Source organism: Callithrix jacchus, chromosome 5 (genome assembly GCF_049354715.1).
Source record: "Callithrix jacchus isolate 240 chromosome 5, calJac240_pri, whole genome shotgun sequence".
Taxonomy (NCBI): Eukaryota; Metazoa; Chordata; class Mammalia; order Primates; family Cebidae; genus Callithrix; species Callithrix jacchus.
In genome coordinates this window covers 32,647,612-32,669,021 of record NC_133506.1, presented here as the reverse complement: position 1 = coordinate 32,669,021, position 21,410 = coordinate 32,647,612, and the positions used below count along the sequence as shown (strand labels likewise).

Below are 21,410 nucleotides of genomic sequence, written 5' to 3'. Positions count from 1 at the left end.
ACAGATCTACAAGCCTTCCAAATATTTGATAGGTTTAAATGTAACACTTCAGGAAATCCTTGCCAAATCCACTGGTTTATAGTCTAAGTCAGGATCAAGGAATAGAGATAAAGGGCTGGGTAAATAATCGAAGGATAACTTTGGCGGTTTTCTAAAATGTCATATTGAGGTGTGACAACATCAAATCAAGGCCAAAGAAGAAAAATTAAAAAGCGATAAAAATATCTATCAAGTAATTCTTTCTAACAGCCTTCTTTCCTGCCTCCATAACTATTTTATGACAACAGCCTCAATTATGATGTTGAATAGGAGTGTTCTGTTTTGCTTAAAAAAAAAAAAAATATATATATATATATATATATATATAAAGATTTATTACCAGAAGCTATAAGGATATTACCATCTACTTTTGAACACATAGCCACCTATTAGCAGGATTACATTTAGCAGCATTGCCTGTCACTGAGTCTAGGCAACTGGGTGAATTATGGCAGTGGAGGAGGAGGGAAGATGGTCCATCAGGTTGAATAGACACCCCCAAGGAGGAGCTAGGAATCTCTACTTTGGCTCTATGAGTTCTCTGCTGAGTTAACTGCATTACAAGTCACACAGGGCTCAGAACCAGAGCAAGCTTTCCTGCATAAAGCACAACCTGACAGACACATCATTTCCATTGGAGGACAAACCAGAATGGAAAGTTCAAGGCAAAGAAGTAGCCAAAGGGCTTTGATCAGACACCCGCTGAGAACACTTTCCCTGTAGTATGTGGAGCACCTAGGTGCAGGCAATATACAGAGATGGCAAGAAATCCTTCCTGTCCCGTACATAAACCGTAATTATAATAAACCAGGTTGTTGCTTTAATGCAGGGATGTACAAAGTGCTACGAAAGCACAGGAGAAGGAACTGTGACCCAAGTCTGCCCACGGGTGCCTCCAACTAGGGAAACATTACATACATAGCAAGAAGAATAAGGAGGAGGCCTGATGGGCTTAGCAGTCCTCTAATTTTGGGAGAGGTAGGAGGATTAGCAATATTCCATGCTATAAAAATAATTGGTCTTCGTAGTTAACTACTCTGCAATCTTCATCAACATTAACTAGATAATTCCCTGGTTATTTCTGTAACTCATTCTCTTAAGAACTCATTCATTTAATTTGTAAATGTGATCTTCCTACTGAAATGTCCATAAACAGGAGACTAGCTGAACAAAGAATACTATGTGCATATTATTGATTACTATGGAGCCATTAAAAAGAAAAAACTAGGCCAGGCATGGTGGCTTGTGCCTGTAATGCCAGAAACTTTGGGAGGCCGAAGCAGGCGGATCATTTGAGGTCAGGAGTTCAAGACCTACCAATATGGTGAAACCATGTCTCTGCTAAAAACACAAAAAAATCAGCCAGGTGTGGTGGCCCATGCCTGTAGCCCCAGCTACTCAGGAGGCTGAGGCAGGAAAATGGCTCTAACTGGGAGGTGCCGGGTTGCAGTAAGCTGAGATCATGCCTCTGCACTCTAGCCTGGGTGACAGGGCAAGACTCCGCCTTTAAAAAAAAAGAATTGTGTAAGGTCTTCAGTGTCTCCTAATGATAGTGATAAGGAACCCATCAGCTTTTAGGTTTTCACTTAGAATACTGACTCTAAACTCTCAGCACTAACTTGGCCGCCAAGGCCTGCTAATCGGGATCCAGCTTCGTGTTTGTCCTAAAGTCATCCTGAGCATCTCCAGACAATGCAGACACATGGAGTGAGCAAAGGGCAAGCCGCAGGGAACTTGCATCATTTTTGGTTTGCTCTCAGCCCTAATTTTAAAAGGCTTCCTAAGTTACAGCTTTCTTTGTTGCACAGAAACACTGTAGGGCTGTTCTTAAATAGGGAACAGTTTAAAACAAATCCTTCAGCTCCTAAAATCTCACTCTAAATGGGTCTCTGGTAACACTCAAAAGAAAAGCATTTTTATGCTACTCTTTTAAAGCAAATTTAGAAATAAAAATCAGAACTTTTTCCAAAGCCTTCTTTTAAAGAGTTCCGTGTAGGGTCCCTGTTGATTACTTGCTTCTTCCTTCTAACCAACACTGTAGGATTCGTTTTTATAATAGGAAAGGGACTTATTTCTCCACTTTAAGTGCAGCTAAGCCGGGTTTACACTGGATCATGCTATTCCTTTCTTTGCCTGCACCACATGCCATATACATCTCAAAAAATGTTTTAACGCCAGAAAATGCAGTCTTTCTGCTGGGAATAATAACACCCCTGTTTAGCTTATTACTGTCAAAAATGATGGTGCATTAGGGGCAATTAATGCTAATGAAAGCTTCCAAAACTCATGCTTCCCCTGACAGCCAGTCCAATGTCAATGAGGGCTATTACAGTACTTCCACACCAAATCACTCTTAATGCACTCTGACCAATGTCGAGCATCTCTTGGGAGGACAAAAAGGACCCAATGAACTGCTCTGAGGCTCTAAGTGTGACTATTACTGAAATTACAAAGAAAAGTTGCATCTATGGCAAAGGTCAGAGCTGACTCTCTCTCCCTCTCTCTCCTTGCCTCCCCCTTTCTCTCTCTCTCTCTCTCTCTCTCTCTCTCTCTCTCTCTCTCACACACACACACACACACAGAATTCTAATGTAATAAGGAGGGAGAGAGAGGATTTTATAATGCTTACTCCATCACCAGGAAGAAAAAGGACAGCAAATGGCCTCAATGGGGGCTTATTATCATTGCATGAACAACAGCCATTAGCCATTTCTGCTATTTTGTACTTAGATAATTTTTCCAACAATCACAGAAACACTTGGACAAACACCAGATTTGATGTTACAAAAAGCCAAGCTGTTACAGTAATCAAGACAGCATGGTATCGGCGTAAGGACACAAATACAGGTTAATGAAATAGAATTATGAGTCCAGAAATCAACCCTTACATTTATGGTCAAGTGATTTCTGCAAGGATGTGTCAAGGCAATTCATCAGAGAAAGAATAATCTTTTCAACAAATGGTTCTAGGACAACTGCAAAAGAAGACTGGACCCCTATGTCACACCATACACAAAATTCAACACAAAATGAATCAGAAACCTCAGGGTAAGAGCCAAAAGTATAAAATTCTTTTAAGAAAAGTAGTAAATCTTCATAACTTTGGATTAGGCAATGGTTTCTTAGACATGACACCTAAGACACAAACAACAGTAACAAAAAATTTTAAAAGGACTTCATCAAAACTAAAATCTTTTGTAAAAGACATCATGAAAGTTAAATTACAACCTCAGACTGTGAGAAAATATTTGCAAATCATGTATCTAATAAGGAAACTCTAGCCAGAGAAACTCTTACAACTCAGTAATACAAAAAAGATATATAAAAGGAAATAAGAGGTGTACAGAGTGTGGAAGGAAGAAAAAAAGACCAAAAACATTTTTTTCAATGGATGATGAATTTCAATAGACATCTTTTCAAAGAAGATATATAAGAAACCAATAAGTACATGAAGAGATATTCAACATTATTACTCATCAGAGAAATGCAAATCAAAATCATGAGATACCACTTTACTCCCATTATGATGGCTAGAAACAAAAAGTCAGATAATAACAAGTGTTGGTGAAGATGCAGTAAAATTGGAACCCTCATACCTTGCTGGTAGAAATGTAAAATGGTGTAGGTGCTTTGAAAACTTATTAATTTCTCAAAAAGTGAAACAGAGTCACCATATAACCCAGGAATTCTATTCCTAAGCATATATCTTGAATAACTGAAAACAAGTATTCAAACAAAAAATTATATACAAATGTTCACAGCAGCACTACTCACAAGCACCAAAAAGGAAAAATACCTCAAATGTCATCACCTGATGAGTGGGTAAACAAAATGTGATATATCCACACAATGGAATATTATTTTGCCATAAAAAGGAATAAAGTACTAATACATGCTACAACATGGATGAACCTTAAAAATATTATGTTAAGAGAAAAAACAAAAAAGTCAGACACAAAAGGTAACATACAGAATGACTCCATTTATACAAAATGTCCCAAATAGGCAAACCACCGAGACAAAAAGTAGAAAGTAGGAGAGAATGGGGAGTGACTGATAAAACATATAGCATTGCTTTCCAGGGTGATGAAATATTCTGGAATGGCCTTGCAGTAAGGGTTGCACAAGTCTGTGAATATGCTTAAGACACTGGATTGCATAGTTTTGTTTTGTTTTTTTGAGGCAAGGTCTCAGCCGGCAACAGCCCGGGCTAGAGTGCAGTGGTGTGATCACAGTTCACTGCAGCCTCAAACTCCCAGGCTCAAGAAATCCTCTTGCCTCAGCCTTTCAAGTAGCTGGTACTACAGGTACACACCACCAGACCCAGCTAATTTATTGTTAAATTTTTGGTAAAGACGGGATCTCCCTGTGTTGCCCAAGCTGGTCTCTAACTGCTGGGCTCAAGTGATCCTACCGTCTCGGCCTCCCAAAGTGCTGGGATTACAAGCATGGTGGCTCATGCCCAGCCTAAACTTTTAATTGGTAAATTTTATGGTATGAGAATTATACCTCAATAAAGCTGTTATTAAATCAATAAATAAAAGCTAAGTCTCAGCTGGGCACAGTGCCTCACGCCTGTAATCCCAGCACTTTGGGAGGCCAAGATGGTAGGATCACTTGAGCCCAGCAGTTAGAGACCAGCTTGGGCAACTCAGGGAGATTAGGAGTTCAAGACCAGCCTGGCCAACATGGTGAAATCCCGTCTCTACTAAAAATAAAAATAAAAAAAATTAGCCTGGCATGGTGGGGCACACGCCTGTAATCCAGCTACTCAGGAGGCTGAGGCAGGAGAATCACTTGAACCCAGGAGGCAGACGTTGCAGTAAGCCAAGATCATGCCACTGTACTCCAGTCTGGGCAAGAGAGCAAGGCTCCGTCTCAAAAAAAAAAAAGCGAAGTCTCACCCCTGGAAGATGAATTACCAGAGTGCTGAAAGCCCTGCAATGTGGGAAAACATCTTTAGACAACTCTATCCTTTTCTTCCTCTAAGTGGTGTTAGATGGAAACCAAGCACTGAAAAAATAAGATTTAGTCTCCACCCATAGGCATTCTCAGCCCAGTGAAAAATCAATGCAGGTGGTGGTTCACGCCTGTAATCCCAGCACTTTGGGAGGCAAAGGTGGACAGATCACTTGAGCCCAGGAGTTCAAGAGCAGCCTGGGCAACATGGCAAAACCGATCTCTAGAAAAAAAACCCAAAAAATTAGCTGGGCATGGTGGTGCATGCCTGTAGTCCCAGCTACCTGGAAGGTGGAGGTAGGAGGATCACCTGAGCCCAGGAGGTCAAGGCTGTAGTGAGCTGTGATTGTGCCACTGAGCTCCAGCCTGGGTGATAGAATAGAGACCCTGTCTCAAAAAAAAAAAAAAAAAAAGAAAAAGAAAGCAATGCATATAAACAAACAATGGTAATATAATCTAGTAAGTATAATCTTAGGGTGTAAAATACTACAGCAACAAAAATGGGCTTCAAATAGACTGAAGCCCTAAATATAAGGGGGAAAACAACTTTAAAAAGTGTTCAGAAAACACTGGAGGGCCAGGTACAGTGGCTCATGCTTGTCATCCCAACATTTTGGGAGGCCGAGGTGTATGGGACATTTGAGGCCAAGAGTTGGAGACCAGCCTAGCTAACATGGCAAAAGCCTGTCTCTACTAAAAATGCGAAAATTAGCTGGGAGTGGTGGCATGCACCTGTAATCCCAGCTGCTTGGGAGGCTGAGGCATGAGAATCGCTTGAACCAGAGAGGCAGAGGCTGCAGTGAGCCAAGATTGTGCCACTATATGCCAGCCTGAGTGACAGAGGGAGACTCTGTCTCAAAAATAATAATAATAATAATAAAAAATAACAAGAGGCCGGGCGCAGTGACTCATATGTGTAATCCCAGCACTTTGAGAGGCAAAGGCAGGCAGATCACCTAAGATCAGGAGTTCAAGACCAGCCTGACCAACACAGAGAAACTCGTCCATACTAAAATACAAAGTCAGCCTGGTGCAGTGGTGCATGCCTGTAATCCCAGCTACTCTGGAGGCTGAGGCAGGAGAATCACTTGAACTTGGGAGGTGGAGGTTTTGGTGAGCCAAGATCACACCATTGCAATCCAGCCTGGGCAACAAGAGCAAAACTCTGTCTCAGGGGATAAAAAAAACAAGAAAAAGAAAAAAGAGAAAACACCGGACAGTATCTTTTTGACTTTGGGGTAGCACAGGATTGTTGTAAAGAAGATACAAAAAACATAATCTAGCAAAATACTTATATTTTATTTATTTTATTTTTTGAGACAGAATCTCACTCTGTTGCCCAGGATGGAGTGCAGTGGCGCGATCTCAACTCACTGCAACCTCAGCCTCCCAGGTTCAAGCAATTCTCCTGCCTTAGCCTCCCAAGTAGCTAGGATTATAGGCGCAGGCCACCATGCCCAGCTAATTTTTGTATTTTTAGTAGAGACTGGGTTTTGCCATATTGGCCAGGCTGTTCTTGAACTCCTGGCCTCAAGTGATCTGCCTGCCTTGGCCTCCCAAAGTGTTGGGATTACAGGCGTGAGTCATTGCGCCTGGACCTAGGAAGACTTTTAAATTAGGCTTCCTTAAAATTAAATTTTGTGCATCAAAAGATGCCATAAAGCAATTCTAGGGAAAGATATCTAATGCTCACAACTAAATATATATCAATATATCAATATATTGATCCTAAAATCAGTAAGACTAAGAAACCAAAAGAAAACCAGGCAAAGATATAAAACAATTCAGAAGAAAGGAAACCTAACTGGCTACTAAATACAAAAAAAGATATTCAACCTTACCAGCGACCAAGGAAAGACATTAAAACAACAAGATACCTATTCACATGCATCAGACTCCCAAACCTGAAAATACCAAATATTGGCAAAAACATAGAGAAAAGAGCAATTTGGTGATTATAGCAACAAAAAACTCATGGAAAAGACAATCAGAGGTGGAATCAATAGGACTTGGTAACTGACTAGAAGGCAGAAGTGAAAAGAAAGGAAGGGGTTAAGAACAACTGTGAGGTATAAGCCTGGCATTTAAGATGGACTGGCAGTAGAGGGAAGAAGGTTTCAAGAAAAAAAAAAGAAAGAGCTTTCCTTTTAATATTTTCAGTTGCAAATAAGTCCTCTTAATGAAGGAAACTAACATTAAAAGAATGTGGATTTGAAAGGATCAAGGTACACGCTACAAGAGCTTCTATCCAAATTTTGTTTTACTGAATGGACTAGGATCAGATGTCTCATGTTCAAAAGGTCACACATGAGGTAGAGAGATTCTAGTTCCAGAAAACATCTTCCTTTCTGTCAAACTTAAAATACAAGTGTTTAATCTCCCTATAGGAAGTAATGCCCCACTTCTGAAAGGTCAAACTTTCAAGTTGTCTACTTCTGTCATTAAAAGAAAGCAAGTGTCACAGGAGCCAACCTGAGGAGCTCTCCAAAGGCCAAACCTAGGATAACATGAGCAACAAGATAAATGACAGTCATGGATCACAATACATACAGTAAATTAAATATCTATGATGCAATTACTGTAAATATATGAATTATAGATATTATGTTATAAACACGTTATGATAAAGATTTATTGCAGTTATAAATAATTGAATAAACAGGATAAAAGACAGTTGTTTTCTTACAGTAGAATTCCAATTTTAAAAATGTACAAGAAATGAAAGAGAAAATCACCCTCTGGCAAACACCAGAGTAATAACTGTTGCAGACAAGACCATTATGATACTTGGAGTCTCAAAGCATTGCCCAACTAGACACGTAAATACAAGCAGAAAAACAATAACTTTACATCGGAAAACCTAGCACACAATCACCTTACTCAAGTGACCTGTAATGAGACATACCAACATCATACTTCTTGCTCTGAGTAGGACAGAGCATTACTTTTGGGATAGAACTGCAGAAAATGTATGACCTGAATCTGATCATGAAGAAACATCAGAAAAACCCAAACTGAGAGACATTCTACAAATTGAGAGCCAGTCCTCTTCATGTGTCAAGGTCATGAAAGACAAAGAAACTATCTTAAATTGGTAATAAGAAAGTAGGAAAATATGTAGCTCATCTTAAATAAAATTCTCTAAAAAGGTTAAAATGGGAGCCATGGTGCTGGACGGGGTAAATTTCAATTAGCTGGGAAAAATACTGTGAACTACCTCACTTCCCCAAAGCATCAGGTAAATAACGCTTTCTATTTTTAAAGATACATGGATCTTCGCCCAGCTAGCATTAGCTAAACATCTGAAACAGTCCATTATGAAAGATGACCGATTTTCTTTTATCCTTTACTCAAATAGCTTCATTATAGTGTTATATATGTGTCACTTGAAGCTTTTCGTCACCTATTTGGCATCAAGCACTTTTCTAAACCCACCAAAGCCTACTACACAGAATACTTTTTTAAGATGTTAAACCTCAGTGGAATTATGGGTGATTTTTTTTCTACCACCTAAATTTCATGTAAGTTAGCAACGCTAAATTTTAATGGAAAATGAAAAACTTACAAATAAAAGAAAATTCACTATGACCAAGTTCTTGATTTACTGCCTTGGCTACCTCTGTCAAACAGCAAAGCTTGAATGCAGCCTTGGTTGTAAAGAAGTCAATGTACCAGACGATTAATACTGTGTATCAATTTGGCTATTTCCTTGGATACATTAATAAGGCAATGGGAAGGAAAACACCTACCTCTACAGTATTTGCAATGTAACGGCTATCACCTTCAACTTTGACAAGGAAGTCATAATAACCACTGGAAAATTTGACGTTCATGAAGTTTAGTTCAAAAACATCCCTGTAAAGAATGACAACAGGCTTAGCAAGAACTCAGGTAGGAAAGTCATGGATATAACAAACAGGAAGTACAAAATGTCTCCTAGGGACTGTCCAAGGCTAACCCACTCCTTACCTTTTTGACTTCCTACCCCCCTTGGACAACCTCGTGCTTTTTATTTTATTTTGACACAGGTTCTCACTCTGTTGCCCAGGCTGGAGTACAGTATGATCACAGCTCACCACAGCCTCAAAGACCTAGGTTCAACTCATCATCCCAACTCAGCCTCCCCAGCAGTTGGGACAGGAGGCATGCGCCACCACGCCCAGCTGAGGAGACAGCGTTCTGAGAGCAAGTAATCCACCTCCCTCAGCCTCACAAAGTGCAGGCTGGGACATAAAGCTACCATGCCCAACCCTCAAGCTTAATCATATATTACAATGCGGAGAAAACGATCTAAAACGAATACCCCTAGGTTTCCAACGTTTTCTTTTCCTTTGTTACTCCCACCACTCCTAAAATTCAGACTCCTTCTGGTAGCTTTCCACAACGTAATGTAAAATTGGGAAGTTTACAGTATGATCCCGATATGTTCCACGATGACGACAAAAATGTAGAAGAGAATACCCCAAAATGTACAAAGAGGTTGGTGTAGGATAGTATAATTGTGGCTAATTTTTTGGTATGATTTTTACCTTTCTGTGTTTTCTGAATTTCTCAAAAAGGACATATTTTACTTTTATCAAAAAATATTTATTTTTATTTTAAAGGGGAAAAAAAAGTAGAGTTCCTAACTCTAACGATATAGCAAAATCTCAGTATCTTTTACCACTCCACTGATACTTCTAAAAGTGATTTTGCTTTTTAATTTCATATTGCCTAGGTATCTTATGACTAAGAAGTGCATTTTCTCTCTAAAATTGAAAACTCCTGATCTCAGTAACTTAATAATTTAACACTTCTAAAAGTTCCATACAGGCCCAGTGGCTCATGCCTGTAATCCCAACACTCTGGGAGGTAGAGGCAGGCAGGTGACTTGAGGTCTGGAGTTTGAAACCAGTCTGGCCAACATGGTGAAACCCTGTCCCTACTAAAAATACAAAAAAATTAGCTGGGTGCGGTGGCGGGAGCCTGTAATTCCAGCTACTTGGGAGGCTAAGGCAGGAAAATTGCTTGAACCCGGGAGGCGGAAGTTGCAGTGAGCCAAGATGGTGCCATCTGTACTCCAGCCTGGGCAACAGAGCAAGACTCTGTCTTAAAAAAAAAAAAAAAGTTCTATACAATTAGCTGGTAAAAACACTGATTCATATAAAAATTGACCCTTAATTTTTTTCTTTGAGAGACAGGTCTTACTATATTGCCCAGACTGGTCTTAAAGTCCTTGATTCAAATGATCTTCCTGCCTCAGCCTCCAAGGAGCTGGAACTACAAGTACCTGCCACTGTGCCCAGCTTGACCCTTAATTAATAATTAATTATTTAATTTTTTTCTTTTTTGGTGATTGAGTCTCCCTCTGTCACCAAGGTTTGGAGTGATATGGTATGATCATGGCTCACTATAGCCTAGACTTCCCAACCTCAAGTGATCCTCCTACCTCAGCATCCCAAGTAGCTGGAACTATAGGCGAGCGACCATACCCAGGATTATTTGGCCCTTAATTTTTAAAAAATTACACAGCAATAATACGCAGCCATTAAAAATCATTGTAAAGTCCAGGTGTGGTGGCTCATGCCTGTAATCCCAGCATGTTGGGAGGCTAAGATGCAAGGATCACCTGAGGTCAAAGCCTGTAATCCCAGCTTCTCAGGAGGCAGAGACAGGAGAATCACTTGAACCCAGGAGGTGGAGGTTGCCGTGAGCCAAGATCATGCCATTGCACTCCAGTCTGTGCAACAAGAGCAAAACTCCATCTCAAAAAAACAAAACAAACAAAAAAATTATTGTAAAAGAATATTTAATCCTGTAGAAAAATGTCTGTGGCACATTGCTACATATAAAGCATATCCTAATTTTTTTTTTTAATTTTTAAAAAAATCAGAGATGGAGGCTGGACATGGTGGCTCACACCTGTAATCCCAGAATTTTGGGAGGCTGAGGCGGGTGGATCACTTGAGGTCAGGAGTTCATGACTAGCCTGGTCAACACAGTGAAACCCCGCCTCTACCAAAAATATAAAACTTAGCCAGGCGTGGTAGCATATGCCTGTAGTCCCAGCTACTTTGGAGGCTGAGGCAGGAGAATCGCTTGAATACAGGAGGCAGAGGTTGCAGTGAGCCAAGGTCACACCTCTGCACTCCAGTCTAGGTGACAGAGCGAGACTCCATCATACATACATATATACATAAAAATTAGAGATGGGTCTTGCTGTTGTCCAGGTTGTTCTCAAAATCCTGGACTCGAGCAATCCACCTACCTCAGTCTCCCAAAGTGCTGGGGTTACAGGTGTGAACCCCATGCCTGGCATTGGGTTGAATTTTTAAAATTTATTTACATACACAGAAAAAAGACTGTCAAAAAAATATTATAAAATGTTAGGAAGGCAGGGCATGGTGGGTCGATCCCAGCACTTTGGGAGGCTGAGGCAGGAGGATCACCTGAAGTCAGGAGTTCGAAACCAGCCTGGCCAACATGGTGAAACCCTGTCACTACTAAAAATACAAAAAAATTAGCTGGGTGTGCTGGCGACTGCCTGTAATCCCAGCTATTCAGGAGGCTGAGGCAGGAGAATTGCTTGAATCCAGAAGGCAGAGGTTAAGAGTGAGCTAAGATTGCACCACTGCACTCCAGCCTGGGCAACAAGAGTGAAACTCTGTCTCTAAAAAAAAAAAAATGTTAGCAAAAGTTTCTCTAAATATAAGAAATATAGAATTATGGGTGAGTTATATTTCCTTTTTTGTGCTTTTCTGTATTTTCCTATAATAAACATTATTATTTATCAGAAAAAAAATCAATAAATATTACATTTTAAAATAGCTACTTATAGGCCGGGCACAGTGGCTCATGCCTATAATCCCAGCACTTTGGGAGGCCAAGGCAGGTGGATCACGAGGTCAGGAGTTTGGGACCAGCCTGGCCAACATGGTGAAACTCCATCTCTACTAAAAATACAAAAATTCGCCAGGCATGATGGTGGGTGCCTATAATCCAAGCTACTCAGATAAATAGCTTGAGGCAGGAGAATCACTTGAACCCAGGAGGTGGAGGCTGCAGTGAGCTGAGATCATGCCATTGCCCTCCAGCCTGGGCAACAAGAGCAAGACTCTGTCTCAGCAAAAAAAAAAAAAAAAAAAAAGGCTGTGACTTACGTCACAGTGACAAGAAAGAGCCAATTAGAAATAAAGAATAAAACAGTAAAACCAAAATGTTCTTCATTTTAAAAATCATTTTCTTGGCCGGGCGCGGTGGCTCAAGCCTGTAATCCCAGTACTTTGGGAGGCCAAGGCGGGTGGATCATGAGGTCAAGAGATCGAGACCATCCAGGTCAACATGATGAAACCCCGTCTCTACTAAAAATACAAAAAATTAGCTGGGCATAGAGGTGCGTGCCTGTAATCCCAGCTACTCTGGAGGCTGAGGCAGGAGAATTGCCTGAACCCAGGAGGTGGAGGTTGCGGTGAGCCGAGATTGCGCCATTGCACTCCAGCCTGGGTAACAAGAGCGAAAACTCCATCTCAAAAAAAAAAAAATTATTTTCTTATATTCCACTATAAGCTTTTGATACCAGTAGATCAAATTTACCTAACTGGAACGTAGGTAAATTTGGTTTTATGATCATGGTACATCCACATTAATCTGTTACACTGGCTGCAGGCAAACTTCCCAAATAAAGAGGTCAGCACTCTGCCAAAACATGATCAGGACTTACCCTACAGGGGTGAAGGATGTCTTCTGGAGGACAGTGGCTCTAGAAGCAACAGATTTAGCATGTTCCAGTTTAACAGAGGCCTGAGTCAGAGGCTGAGACAGAACATTGGTGACTTGCAACTGAAAATTTTAAAAAAACATTATTTGTTACAACAAAGGCTGCAGGAGTAGAGAATTTTGTTTCCGGGATGCTTCATCTATAGGGTGCAGTGGGGAAATCTTCGCTGACCTTTGGTCTGCTGCTTAACCCTAAAGTGGATTATTACAGACATGAGTCACTGCACCTGGCCAGTATATTTCCTTCTTTCTGACTCCCTATTCTATCTACTCTACTACAGAACCTTTAAAAGAATTTATCAGACTGGGCATGGTGGCTCATGCCTATAATTGCAGTGCTTTGGGAGGCTGAGACAGGAGGATCACTTGAGGCCAGGAATTCAAGACCAGTGTGGTCAACATGGCAAGACCCCATTTCTATCAAAAAGATAACATTTTTTTAAATTAAAAAATTAGCTGGGCATAGTAAGTGGCATGTGCTTATAGTCCCAGACATTCAGGAGGTTGAGGTAGGAGGATAGCTTGAGCCCAAGAGTCAGCATGAGCTATGACTGCGCCACTATTCTCCAGCCTGGGCAATATACAGAGACCCAGCCTCTGAAAAAGAAAAAGAAAAAATTCTCAGCCAGGCTTGGTGCAGTGGCTCATGCCTGTAATTACAGTACTTTGGGATACTGAGATGGGAGGATCGTTTAAGGCCAGGAGTTTGGGACCTCCCTGGGCAACAAAGTGAGACCCTGTCTCTACAGAAAATAAACAAATAAATCAGCAAGAAAAATACTTTAGGATGGTATCAACAACAGGAAAATTGAAGAAATATGGATAGCATTAATAACTATCACCTGTTGAAAGTCAACTATATGCATATATTAGGTTGAGCCCTTTACAGATATTCCCTATCAATTGTATGAGACAGACAGAATAATTCTTATTTCACAGATGAAGAAACAAGCCACAAGAGGTAAAGGAAGTGACGAAGCCCACATGGCCAGTTAAGTGGTTGAACCAGGACTCAAACCATTTATTTAGCTTCAGAGTCAATTCCTTTTCCACTTTGTTCTCTTAGTCCCTCTTAACTCACAGCAAACAATGTTAATCACGTTACTTTTTACCTGACTCTTTGTTGAGGGCATACAAGTTGTATATATAGGCAGAAAATAGGCAATTTTGAAAAACAGAGTACTCGCTCAGGACGGTATCTGCAGGGGACACCAAAGTCGAACTAATGGGACAGACAGGACTGTCCTTAGTGGAAACCCAACACTTAGACATAAATAAAATGCTAATTTCTCATGAAGATCTTAGCTTATTGCTGGTTCCCAAACAAGAGCAACAAAATGGACCATAGTCCAGATTCCTGAAAGCCCTCCACTAGGAACGACAAACAGAGGGGCACACTTTGGGCATGTAAGTCATACCCGCAGGATAGCCTGTTCGTGAGTGTCGGAAGCAGAGCCCTCGGGCACAACCACAACTGGCACGTGGTAGTGATTATGGGAGAGCACAGCAGCTGCAGAGGCCACACTGAAGGCTTCAGAGAGGGACTCGAAGTTCTTCTTGCTGAAAATCGCGTTCATCAGCTGGATGACCTGATCCTGAAAGAAAATCGAAATGCAGCTGTTTATCTTCCACCACTCAGAAGGCAGGAGGGACACTACTATAGATGAAAGTCACTCCCTATCTGTTTCAGGTGTTCACATGGGAGGTCTTTTGGCCACTGATCCAAATTCATAGATGGAGAAAACGCAAATATTCTCCATTTCCACTTAGAACTTGGTCTTGGTTGTTTTTATCCATCTTCCATTATAAACTGAAATTCATGATTTGACAGTTATTTAGTAAATGCTTACTATACAGGCTGGGCGTGGTGGCTCACTCCTGTAATCCCAGCACTTTGGGAGGCCAAGGTGGGTGGATCACTCAAGGTCAGGAGTTCAAGACCAGCCTAGCCAACATAGTGAAAAACTCCATCTCTACTAAAAATACAAAAATCAGCCAGGCATGGTAGCATGTGCCTGTAATCCCAGCTCTTAGGAGGCTGAGGCACAAGAACTGCTTGAACCCGGGAGGTAGAGATTGCAGTGAGCCAAGATTACACCACTACACTCTAGCCTGGTGACAGAGCAAGACTGTCTCAAAAAAAAAAAAAAAAAAAAAAAAAAATCATAACAGTCCGGGTACGGTGGCTCACGCCTGTAATCCCAGCACTTTGGGAGGCCGAGGAGGACAGATCATGAGGTCAGTAGATCGAGAGCATTCTGGCTAACACAGTGAAACCCCATCTCTACTAAAAATACAAAAAATTAGCCAAGCGTGGCAGCACACACCTCTAGTCCCCCCTACTTGGGAGGCTGAGGCATGAGAATCACTTGAACCCGGGAGGCAGAGGTTGCAGTGAGCTGAGATCGTGCCACTGCACTCCAGCCTGGCAACAGAGTGAGTGTCTCAAAAAAAAAAATCACAATAACACTTACTACACAAATGCAGGGTACTTCCAGATAACTACTGAGATATTATAAAATACAAAATACATATAATAATAATCACTTGCTAAATGTCTATATATGCCAGGCATCATGATAGGTGCTTTACATGCATTAACTCAAATTTTGACAAAAACTTATAAAAGACTGGTATTACCAATGTTTCCCAAAAAACAAAACTGAGGCTAAGTAACTTCTACAAGTTACAACAACATTAGCGAGACTAATATTCAAATGTAGGACTGTTTGTCTCCAAAGTCCTTCTACAAGAAAATCTGCTCTCTCCTGACTCCCATTATCCTTCCAACTAAGCAACCTTTCCTCCCAACCTGCCTGCAAGTAGTACACTGAGGCTAAGTTTTTATTTATAAGACCAAACTTTATAGCTAAAATGTACATTAAAAGGAAACTAAAATAACTCTCCATGAAAAACTAATGGGGTGCTTAGAGGAGAAAACTGAAAGCAATTTTTTTTAAAAGTGGCATCTAAAAGGCATTATTAAAATTCTAGAGGTTGTTTGCTTAGGAGGAATCCTTTTGCCCTTCAATCAGTTTTGTTTTTTAAAATCTAACGTCCAACAAAAGAGCTCTCTTGTTCCTGACAGTGTTATTCACAGTCAACATGAAAGAATTTTCTTTAATTGGACCAATTACAATTTTCCTTTACTAGGCTGTTGACATGTTAAAATGGGTGACTGTTCACCACAATTGTGTCAAAAGCAGTGACAGCAAAATTACTCCAGCCAAGTACCTGGTTAGCAGCAGCTTGAAAATAAAGAAAGAAAATGTTTAAGTTGTATATGTACAAATCAGCAATTCATCTACTTTGCTGTATACAGGACAATCTGTAATCCGTACCATAAGACTCATACTCCTGCACTCTCACCCATAACAGAAATTAAAAGGGAGTATGTTTCTTTTTTTCTTTCTTTTTCAATTTTTTAAGATTGCATTTTAGGTTTTGGGGTACATGTGAAGAACATGCATGATTGTTGCATAGGTACACACATGGCAGGGTGATGTGCTGCCTCCATCCCCATCACCTGTATCTGGCATTTCTTCCCATGCTATCTCTCCCCAACTCCCCACCCCCTGCTGTCTCTCCCATATTTCCCCCCTACAAACCCCAGTGTGTGATGCTCCCCAAAGGGAGTATATTTCTAGACCTCCTACACTTAGGACAAAGGAAGGGACACAAAAAGAATGCAAACACACAAATAACTTATTTGACCATATCCTCTGGAGAAAATATGAAATTAATTCCAATTATCCAAGACAGATAACTACTTAAAGAAACTTGGTACAAAACTGTTAATGCATAAAGAAATAAAAGTCCTCACTTAAAACCCAAATCTCTCCTCCTAAAATTTAAAGAATAGCAGCTTGTATTTTCAGTACTTTAGATTAAGAGCTGGTAACTTCTCACAGACACAGGGTACAAAGACGGTCCTACTCAAAAAGACTTCCCACACACATTCCAACTAAAGGTTCTTTCAGGTTAACAACTGCCTCTTGAAAAAAAGAATTAACTCTTGGCAGATGTGTGAGAGACACACATGCCTCTCCCTGAACTATGTCCAACTGCAAAGATTAGCTAAGATTTCACCGTTGCTAAGGATAAGTGGGAAGTGAGGAGAAGCAATTTTGAGCACTGAGAAGGATTTGAATGGGCCGCCAGAGTGGAAAGCATTCAAGAGACAAGCAGAAAGGGGTATTGGGAAGAAAGGGAGATGAAACAGGAGTAATACGTGTGGCTTTCCTGACACTACCTCATGACATGTACATACCCATTTAAGGCAAGTGTGGTTTGTTTACATGTCTGTCTCACTAGCATCCCATTTCTTGAAGACAGGCATTACATCTTTCCATTTCTCATTCTTTTTTTTTTTTTTTTGAGACAGAGTCTTGCTCTGTAGCCCAGGCTGGAGTGCAATGGCGCACTCTCGGCTCACTGCAACCTCTACCTCCTGGGTTCAAGCAATTCTCCTGCCTCAGCCTCCCAAGTAGCTGAGATTACAGGTGTGCGCCACCATGCCTGGCTAATTTTTATACTTTTAAGTAGAGATGGGGTTTCATCATGTTGGTCAGGCTGGTCTCGAACCCGACCTCGTGATCCACCTGCCTCAGCCTTCCAAAGTGCTGGGATTACAAGCGTGAGCCACCACGCCAAGGCTCTATTTCTCATTCTTAATGCCTAACCCAAGACACTGAGTGACAGCATTCCAAGGTACTGTCTGCACATCCCTCTCTGATAAAAGCTATCCTTAGCAGATAAAACTGATGACCCCTTTGGGTTTCACGCGTGAAAACTGTTAGACGGGTACCTCCTTAATGGATGGCTCGGTCCCCACATGATCCATGAGCTTGTAGGTGGCAGCTACAAATAATGCTGTTGTTTCCAGTCCTTCTTCAAACTGGAGGTACACGCCCCCCAGTTCATCCAGGCGAGCAATGAGGTCCTGCCATAACAAAACAGAAACACGCTGGATGTCAAGTAACAGCAGAAATGAGATGCACAAACCACATCGACCCCACTGCAGACAGCTTCATGACATCTCTCACTCTAAATCTGAAGACCATCTCAGTCACTTAATACTTTCTCAAAAATGGTGCTCAGGCAGAGCAAAGTCTATAAAACAGACATTTGAGGAGAACAGTATCTTCTGCAGTTCTGGGAGGGCTCCTTCCCTGGCCCCTTGTACACAAGCCCAAGCCCAGGAGTCATGGCAAGGAAGGCACCAGCTGCTCTGGGTGGAAGGCCAGTGGGCCAGGCTGCCGTGCACCCAGGGAGCAACATGACACAGATGGAGTCCATGGCCATCCATTTGAATACCACCTACAAAGCATCGCGTTTCCTGGAATTTCTTACTCAATGCTTCAAAAAACAAAGAGAGACAAACTGCTCTTCTAGGCAACATGACTACACAGCTAACGTGCCTCTGAAGCATGCAGTGAGAACACCATCAGGACTGCTTGTTACCCTGGCCAGGCAGGCCATGAGAGAGGCGCTGGAGGGGCTGTGAGCACTGTCACTTGCTGTTTTTTTCTGATTTCACAAGTGTGGTGTTTTCCCAAGGCTCCCTTCCCAAGCTCAGTGCAAAATTGTCACTCCCGAGTTTCTTTGAGGCCACTTGCCCCCAAGCACTTCACAGTAGACCCTCGAGGGCTTGTGTCCATTTGACCTTTTACAAGCATAATGCCAATCTCACTGATTTTTCTTTCTCTGCCTGGTTTGTATCTCCGGAATGCATTTATTCTTGAAATATTTGTGTGATTTTACAAAAAGGTTTTATAATCAGTTAAAAAAAAAAAATATTCTGGGCCAAGGCAAGGATAGAGCAATAATAAAAACCACAGTCACCACTTCCTGAGCACCTCTTATGTAAAAGGCACAAATATTCCTCAGGACATAGTACCCTAATACAAGGAACACAAGTGTGCCATGGATATCAGAAGCATTGTAACTGGCCATAAGCAAGACTCTTCTGCAAGGTGTCAAAGGAATGAGCTGGGAGGTCCATTTGGCGAAAGATTCATACCTCAATCTCCTCCACGATGCTCCTCAGGTCAGCCTGCTGGGACAGGTGGGATGCTGTCTGCAGAGCCTGGACCGTTCTGGAAGGTAAAGAGTAGAAACCCGATGAACGGCAAGTCTCCTTTCATCAACTCACCCCTTCCCATATTTGGACACCTTCAATAATATCCCACTCTTGTTCTTTAGAAGTACAAGTTGGTCTTTGCCTTTAAGGAGTTTACTTATAATCCAGTTAGGACAGGTATGATAAAACCTGGAAGAGACCATCACAGCTGAGAAGGCAACCCAGGCAACAGAACTGGCAATGAAAACCATGGGCACTGGGCTGGGCGCAGTGGCTCACGCCTGTAATCTCAGCCCTTTGGGAGTCTGAGGCAGGCAAATCCCCTGAGTCCAGGAGTTCAAGACCAGCCTGGGCAACATGATGAAACCTCATTTCTACTAAAAATTAGCCAGGTATGGTAGCATGTGCTTATAGTCCCAGCTACTCAGGAGGTAGAGGTAGGATTGCTTGAGCCCAGGATGTAGATGTTGCAGTGAGCCATTGTACTCCAGGTATCAGAAAAAAAAAGATTGAAGCAAAATTCACATAAAATTAACCATTTTAAAGTGGACAATTCAGGGGTGCTTACTACATTCACAAAGCCATGCAACCACCACCTGTCTAGTTCCCAAATATTTCCATCAGTCTAAAATAAAACCATTTGTTGAGCATGGTGGCTGACACTTGTAATCCCAATTCTTTGGGAGGCCAAGGCAGGAGGATCACTTAAGCCTGGGGCAATATAGTGAGACCTCATCTTTACAAAAAATTTAAAAATTAGCTGGGCATGGTGGCACATGCCTATAGTCCCAGGTGCTAGAGAGGCTAAGGCAGGAGGATCACTTGAGCTGGAAGGTCGAGACTTCAATGAGCTGTGATTGTACCTGAGTACAGTGGTACAGGCTCTGTCACCTAGCCTGAGTGAGACCCTGTCTCAAAAAATAGATAAATAAGGCTGGGTGCGGTGGCTTTCCCAACAGTTTGGGAAGCCAAGGCAGGTGGATCACAAGTTCAGGAGTTCGAGACCAGCCTAGCCAATATGGTGAAACCCTGTCTCTACCAAAAATAGAAAAATTAGCCAGGTGTGGTGGTATGCGCCTGTAAACCAAGGTACTCAGGAGGCTGAGGCAGGAGAATCACTTGAATCTGGGAGGTAGAGGATGCAGTGAGCGAAGATAGTGTCACTGCACTCCTGGCTGGTGACAGAGTAAGACTCTGTCTCCAAAAAAAAAAAAAAAGTAGATAGATAGATAGATAAAACCCATTGAGCAGTTTCTCCCCACTGTGTTCCCCGTTACCCCCCAGCAACCAGCAATCTATGTTCTATCTCTATGGATTTGCCTATTCTGATACTTCATAGAAATGGAATCACACATCTGAATCCTTTTAGGTCTGGCTTCTTCTGCTCAGCATAATGTTTTCCAGGCTCAGCCATGTTGTAGCATGTATCCGTACTTCATTCTTTTTTTTGGCTTATTCATATATTTTTATCTGTAATTCTGGAAGATATGCTTTTTAAGATGGAATATGATAGGTGTATACATGTAAAATTTATTAGATTTTACTCTCTTAATGCAGATAATTTAGAAAATATAGATGGTGCTTTTCTGAGTAAAATGGGGAAAGCAGAGGTCCCTGGTGGTTAAACGGAGTGCTGCTTCCACGGTGAATGGTTTCCTAATTCTTAAGAGATGACTGGGCCCTTGTGTAAAACCACCACTTATCAAGTCAATGTGTCAGGGAATGCAGATTAAGAATCTGTCTGCTTATGTCAAGATCATAACAATTTAGATTCTCTCCATGGGCAACTAATTCCATTAAGATGACAAGTTGGAAAACAGCAGAGTCACAATTTACAGAGAGACAAGCCCCAGAGTACTCAACAACACCTATGGGATGACTGTTGTTATAATACACTTGAGAAAATGAAACCTGAATTTCCAAAGGAGACAAAAATCATACATCTGCCCATGATAAACACTGAGCTCAGAAAAGGTGGTTAAGATAGCCCAGAAAGAACTTCTCAATTAAGATAACATTTTTTTCTCTTTGGAATGAGTGAGTGCCGTGCTGCTAACAACCTCAGAAATTTTAGAATGAAATTAATCCACTGAGTTTTAGAAAGTTTTGTCACTGGCTTTAATTACCTATTCCCCAGCCAGCAATTTCTTTTTCTCTGGAGTACAGTATATATTCAAACAGTAAGAAAGCAGATCTTATCTTGCTAATATACAGCAGATGATTCAGAGAAATTGATTTATGAGAGACTACAAATGACATCTTCTCAGATGGTTCATTCAAACCTACAAATATTTTCTTTTTTCCATTAAAGACAAGTTTACAAATATATACTTCCTAGAATAAGTCCATTTAAATATGGAAGGCCCACTCAGAAGAGTTCTAATTTATATCAGATTGCCTTTAATAGGGCACATTAGTAGTAATATTATATAAGGCATCTTACCCGTTGGATTTCACAATGATCCTATGAGACATTCTCCACGTCTGCATATGAAAACACTGAGGTTTAGGGGAGCTAAACAATCCACTCTGGGTCACAGAATTTGAGTAGAAGAGTGGATTTGAACATAGTTCT

At 41.2% G+C, this 21,410-nt stretch overlaps 1 protein-coding gene across 3 annotated transcripts in view; it reads right to left on the bottom strand.

Moving 5' to 3' along the window:
• Window positions 1-21,410, bottom strand: part of RPN2 (ribophorin II) — a 62,753-nt gene that overhangs the window by 19,190 nt on the left and 22,153 nt on the right. For all 3 annotated transcript variants that reach the window (XM_008995892.4, XM_002747537.5, XM_054255325.2), the window contains exons 5-9: window positions 18,776-18,851; window positions 17,561-17,695; window positions 14,172-14,348; window positions 12,698-12,816; window positions 8,748-8,853 (exon numbers count right to left, since the gene is read on the bottom strand). In XM_008995892.4, coding sequence (XP_008994140.1) covers window positions 8,748-8,853; window positions 12,698-12,816; window positions 14,172-14,348; window positions 17,561-17,695; window positions 18,776-18,851 — 613 coding nt within the window. The remainder of the gene's footprint in view (window positions 1-8,747; window positions 8,854-12,697; window positions 12,817-14,171; window positions 14,349-17,560; window positions 17,696-18,775; window positions 18,852-21,410) is intronic.